The sequence below is a fragment of the Seriola aureovittata genome, chromosome 5 (assembly GCF_021018895.1).
Source record: "Seriola aureovittata isolate HTS-2021-v1 ecotype China chromosome 5, ASM2101889v1, whole genome shotgun sequence".
NCBI lineage: Eukaryota > Metazoa > Chordata > Actinopteri > Carangiformes > Carangidae > Seriola > Seriola aureovittata.
In genome coordinates this window covers 15923695-15929694 of record NC_079368.1, presented here as the reverse complement: position 1 = coordinate 15929694, position 6000 = coordinate 15923695, and the positions used below count along the sequence as shown (strand labels likewise).

The 6000-nt window shown below is 44.5% G+C and overlaps 1 protein-coding gene across 1 annotated transcript; it reads right to left on the bottom strand.

Moving 5' to 3' along the window:
• Positions 1–472: 472 nt before the first annotated feature.
• Positions 473–2309, bottom strand: foxb2 (forkhead box B2). Its single transcript, XM_056377010.1, has one exon. The coding sequence runs from the start codon at positions 1879–1881 to the stop codon at positions 919–921; it is 963 nt and encodes a 320-aa protein (XP_056232985.1). The 5' UTR covers positions 1882–2309; the 3' UTR covers positions 473–918.
• Between the last annotated feature and the right edge of the window lie 3691 nt (positions 2310–6000).

The window sequence follows — 6000 nt, the reverse complement described above, 5'->3', positions numbered from 1 at the left end:
ATACATTTCATAGAGCAACTGGTGGCAATCATGTACAGTAACCTGTGCTGTTATTATTTCCTTGCAGACAGTGATATTGAGTCTTTAATAACTGTGTTTAGGGAGGTAATTATTACACACGCTAAAATCAGCATAATTGAATAAATTGCACACACTTGAAAGCATATGTTTTTTCTTTTTCTTTTTTGCCTCAGATTAACTTCATTTCAAGGTTATTTCATAGAAAAGAATAATGGAGTCTAATGGAATTTATCGTAGTCCTAGTTTTTCCTTTAATTGTGGTGTGCAAACATGGTGAAAAGTGTGGAGATGTATTTAAAACGAGCATTTAAATAATTACAACACAAAAAGAAGATTCGGTTTTAAATTCTTTATAAATATCTTCAGATAAATAGTGTTATAATACAAGCATAACATTTTCAATGCACTGGTAAGTAACACACCAAAAAGTGCAACAGGCCTAATTAAAAAACATGAAGGCCTGCATGTCTTTAGTGGAGAGGCCTGCCGTAGATTAGAATAAAATAAATAGAATAAGAGCAAAAATATAAACAGAGTTGTTGGTTTGCATTCGTAAGGAATTGTCTCCTAAATCAAAGCTTTCTTTGGCTTTAGCCTATCTACTTATCTGATTGTATTTATCAGTGCCACATTACAGTATGTGGTAAATGCCCTCACAAATTGTGCAAATAAATTATGATTTCAATCAACATGGGTCTAATGAAAAATTCATTACACAGCACAAAGTTAACCTTAGTTTTTACAACTCTGCTACAGCTGCACGTAACTTAATCTATGATATCTCAGACTCCTGGTCTGTCTTGTTTCTTTTTCTTTTTTTCTTTTTTTTTTGCAGTAGGCCTAATAGTGTTCATCTTGTTTGCGTTACTTTTCAAAAATGACCCGCAATTTACCCGGTTAGGACAGCAGGAGGGCCGGGTGTAAAGGGTTGCCTTTCCCCTCCAGCAGATCGCTCTTCTCCATTACTGAGGCGGGTGAGCAGAGCTGTGCCGGGCCGGACTGCAGCCCCGTCAGGCCGGGCACTGGACCCAGAGACGGGGTGGGTTTTATTGGCAGGGGAACGGCGGGCATCGTTTGTCCATTGGCGTTGTGGTACAGGCCCTTTGCTGACACGCTGAAGGGCGCGTACTCGGATGTCGCGGGCATGGGCACGCCACCCATGGACTCTGACAGCATCCCGACGTGCGGCCACATGGAGTTGACCACGCTGCTGAGCTGCGGGGGCACTGGGTAACCCAGGTGGTGCATGACAGAGGTGAGGGGGAGCCCGCTGGCCATCACACCCTTGTAGTCCCGTCCTATAATGTTCTCGATGGCGAATGGGTGTTTAAACCCGCCCGGCTGTGCGCAAGTAATGCCCCCGTAACCCTGAAAGTGAGGCAGCCGACCCACGGTGCTTGCCGGGCCGGCTGAGTGGTCGTGGTGGCTGGATGCTGTGCTCAGCTTGCTGCCCGGGTGGTGGTGGTGATGATGGTGAAAGTAATGCATCATCGGGGAACTCTTGCAGGCCATATGCTCAGCGCGCAGCACCTTGAAGCGCTTCCGTCTCCTCAGGAAGCTGCCATTCTCAAACATGTCTCCGCAGTCCGGGTGCAGAGCCCAGAAGCTGCCTTTCCCCGGCTGATCAGGCCGCCGAGGGATCTTGATGAAGCAGTCGTTGAACGACAGGTTGTGTCGCAGGGAATTCTGCCACCTCTGGGTATTCTCTCGATAATACGGAAATCGGTCCATGATGAATTTATAAATGTCACTCAGAGGGAGCATCTTCTCAGCTGAGTTCTGGATAGCCATCGCTGTCAGTGATATGTAGGAGTATGGGGGCTTCTGGTCGCTGTAAGAGTTCTTCCCAGGACGAGGCATGACTGGTTACTATTTTCTTTAAGTTTGAATTGTTAAATAAAACAGCCTTTAAAGTTTAAGTAATTTAAATGCAATGTTTACGGAGCTAACTCGACAGTCTTCATATCAGTCGCCATCTGACGGATCTGTTCCAAAGTTCTGAGCCATTAGATTAGACGCTGGCAGATCTTCCTACAGGTGCAGGGTTACCCGCGTTATATCGATTACAGTGTAGCCTTAAGGCCCGCTGCTGTCAGGTAAGATCCTTAAGAGGCTCCTGCGTCCGAAGAAAGAAGAGTTTTCTGTCTCTTCGCCAAATTAGGCTCTTGGCGTTGTGCGTAAAAGTCGGTCTCTGTGCGTAAAAGTTTAGTTGTCTTCTGAGTTCCCTCTGTTTCCGCGGCGGTTGAAGGATGTGAGGGGCCAGTTTGCTCTGCTGTCTGTGTGTGGTGTGTGCTCCTCTCCTCTTGTGCGATGCTCCCACTCGCCGAGCGCCGTTTTTGTAAGACCCCCGTAGGTCGCCGGCTCTATTATCTATTATCCAGACACTTAGGGGACACGTCAAGGGAGAGCAGGGGGCTGTGTGTGTGTGTGTCTGCGTGTGTGTGTGTCTGCGTGCGTGCGTGCGTGCGTGTGTGCGTGCGTGCGTGTGTGTGTGTGTGTAAGAGAGAGAAAAAGGGAGAGGGGGGAGAGAGAGAGAGCGAGAGAGATGGGGGTAAAAAAATGAATAAAAATGAGGGGTGGGTGGTGCCATCAGCATACGCGTTTGCTTCTAATCTCGTCTTTCCAATGAAGAAGTCCCGCGTAAAGGAGCCCACACAGGGACACGACTGATTGTGATTGATTTTAGTCACCAAACTTAAAGAGACGATGCTTTTAAATGTATTTCAGCGATTTGATAAATCCCCAATGACTCCATAACTGCTTAACTGTGGCTGACCCTGACCTTTGACCTCTCATGTCAAAAAAAAGTTTGAATGGGATAGTATAGTCTACCACAGGTGTTGAAGGGCTCCGATGCTTTGGATATGATAAAAAATTCTGAAAACGTATCACCTCTTTTGAAAATCTGGATATTCTGGTGCCTTGTGCAGATGATTGAAATAAGCATGACAGAGAATGTGGATATGAAGTGCCACGAGGGAAATAAATAGTAAAGAATGGAATATATAAATACAACCCCTTTGTTAAATCTGCTCGACTGCACTTTCAGACTTTGCAAAAGATAAATCATGTCTTCCTTTGCGCACAATCATCAGTGCGCTTACTCCTCTGCTCTCAATTGCACACACGTGCGCGCGCACACACACACACACACACACACACACACACACACACACACACACACACACACACACACACACACACACACACCACACACACACACACACACACACACACACACACACACACATACACACACACACACACACACACACACACACACCACACAAACACACACACACACACACACCACACAAACACACACACACACACACACACAAGTACACGTGTATGTGAGAGAGAGGCGCTGTTGTTGATTAATTGCTGAGAGGGGAGTCCGGCGGCTGTCTGTCTGTTCAAACACTCTCCGGTGAATCCTACAAGGATGTAAACAAACTTCATCCCCTGCTCTGAATTCTGTTCAGCGGAGAACAACAAAAGCTGCTCCCCTTCCCGTATATTTTCTTCTCTGGCCAGGTGTCATGACTGGGTCCTTGACGGCTCCTGTCTTCCCCGGTGCCCCGGTGGGCCCCCGAATACATTACAATAATTAAGTCTTCCGTGATTTAGCCTCCTAGGAGAGAAGTCCAACAATGTAATTAAGGGCAAGCTCACAGTATTAGGTATGAATATTCAAAACTGTGTCAATTAATTAGCCGGTGAATCTCTCCCGTTTCGTCTCAGTCCTTCAAACCCACTCAAAAGGTCAACTGTGTCGACGGAGAGCATATTTTAAAGACATCATGCAACTGCGAGGAAAATCGTTGTTTTAGCGGCACTTCGCTTGACAAAGTGTGAACATTCATATCTTCGCCGCTAAATAAAGGTAGTCGTTGTTGTGCTTGTTTTTTTTTTTTTTTGCATAATTGTTTTCCTGGAGCCTGAAAAATGAGTTTTGAAACTCTGAGGCCCACAGAGGCCAACGCGGGTAAAAGCATCCTCTTTAAACGCCCGGGAAAGATCAATATTAAATCTGTTTTCACAAAGGGGACCGTTAAATAGACACCGAAGCTGATCTGCATAACAAAATTAATTAGGTAGTCTACGGCAGTCTTCGCCTGCACCCAACTCCTGGACAAATAACTAGTTGTAAAGCACACCTTCTGGGCATACGGAACATATGCTGGAATTATCCTTAATTGACTAATTACATAAATTACTCATTAAGTTTACAGCACATCAATTATAAAAGATGTATCAATTAATTTTGCATAAATTACAAGCGGCACGCTGCACGAAGAGGGCGGCGGAGGGAATGAGGGTCGCCAGAAGGGGGTCTACTCTAAGGTGGAGCGTGTGCGTGTGTGTGTGTGTGTGTGTGTGTGTGTGTGTGTGTCTGTCTGTGTCTGTCTGTGTCTGTGTGTGTCTGTGTTTGTGTCTGTGTTTGTGTTTGTGTCTGTGTTTGTGTGTGTGCGCGAGCGCATGTAGGCACGCGTGTGAGTGACGGTAGTCTGTTTGTTTCCTGTCTATAATAATTATTTGTTCAGCTTAAGGGCAAAGATATTCTTTCTCTGTCTCCCATTCGCAAAGGGAAAGTGTGGGGGTAATGGCAATTATACTAATAATAATAATCTTAAAGACCTCTCCCCAAGTCATAAGGGGCTCATCGTCGCGGAGAGAGCCATTAAAATCAATTAGCGAGGCCTATTGTTTTCAATGGAAAATTAAACCAGTTTAGGACTGTGGTGCAGACGCTGTAAACCTCACTTGTGTAATGGGAAATTATTTAGAGGCAAAATACGACAGATTTTTGCGTTTTGCCCATAAAAGAGCGAGGCAAGCAGGGGCGTTAATGGATCAAAGCTGCAGTGTGTCTGCCTGTTGCCTTCAAGAGTTACCTCAGACGACTCAGGTATAACAATGTTGTATCAGTCATCACAGAGGCAAACTTAACAGACTGCATGGAGAGCTTTCAGTCGTGCACCCCCCCCCCCCCCCCCCCCCCACACACACACCAAACATAATAAATAATTTCATATAGCACACTAGTGTTTATCTAAAGCTTGAATTTACAACATCATTTTGAATTATGTCTGGCCATGACATATTGTAAATGTAAATGTTACAGGGGTGGACAAAATAACAATGGAACAATGGAATCTAAATTATAACTAATGCTTTTTCTTAGCTTCAGTTTTAATCGTGCTAAAGAGGAGTTAATACAACAGATTTGAAGAGTAATTTGTGGTGCTGTTGTATTGCACTGTACTGTAAAGTGCCCCTTTTAATTTTGTCAAACCAGAGAGGATTTGATAGTTTTTATTTTCTGCTTAATTAGTTTCATACTGAGGAAAAGGGTTTAATACACACTACCTGAGTGTGACTAGAACAATTTAAACTTTTTCAAATCTTAATTTTGACTGTACAAGGTTAGCAACACTTCCTAACTGTGAACTGGACAGGTCCAACATCTGCAGTTGCACTAGCAAAATACATAACTAGACTGGCTCCAACCATCCAAGCCATTATGATCTATATACAGCAGAGAAATGTAGAATTGGGAGCAGAGCAGTGGGGGCCACAAAAGGTCACATGTAAGTGTTGGAAAAATTAAGAGCAATTTGCAGTGTTAGACCCTTACACCACACATCAAACATCCTTCCTCTTTTACGTGACTTAATTTAGTGGGACATCAAGGAGGGTGTTGAAGTTTCCCCTTTCTTTGCTAAGTGGCCCTCGAACTTATGTTTTATATTTTTCACATTGCCTGTGTTCTCACTGAATGCAGCCCTGATGTATTTGAATTTGGGTTGTAGACTATACTCCTAACATGCTCACAGATGCTCTAAGAGCTCTCACCACCCGCCTACTAAACTGACCTTCTCTCACATGCCTCTTCTTTTGATGATATTCATACTGAGGCCTCTTATCTTTGGTCGGCCACAAGAGCAATGAGTCAGAGACCCCCTCATAGTTTTC

Bases quoted from the DNA above. Each gene is read 5' to 3' on its own strand.
- foxb2 (XM_056377010.1), bottom strand. From the start codon at position 1,881: ATGCCTCGTCCTGGGAAGAACTCTTACAGCGACCAGAAGCCCCCATAC.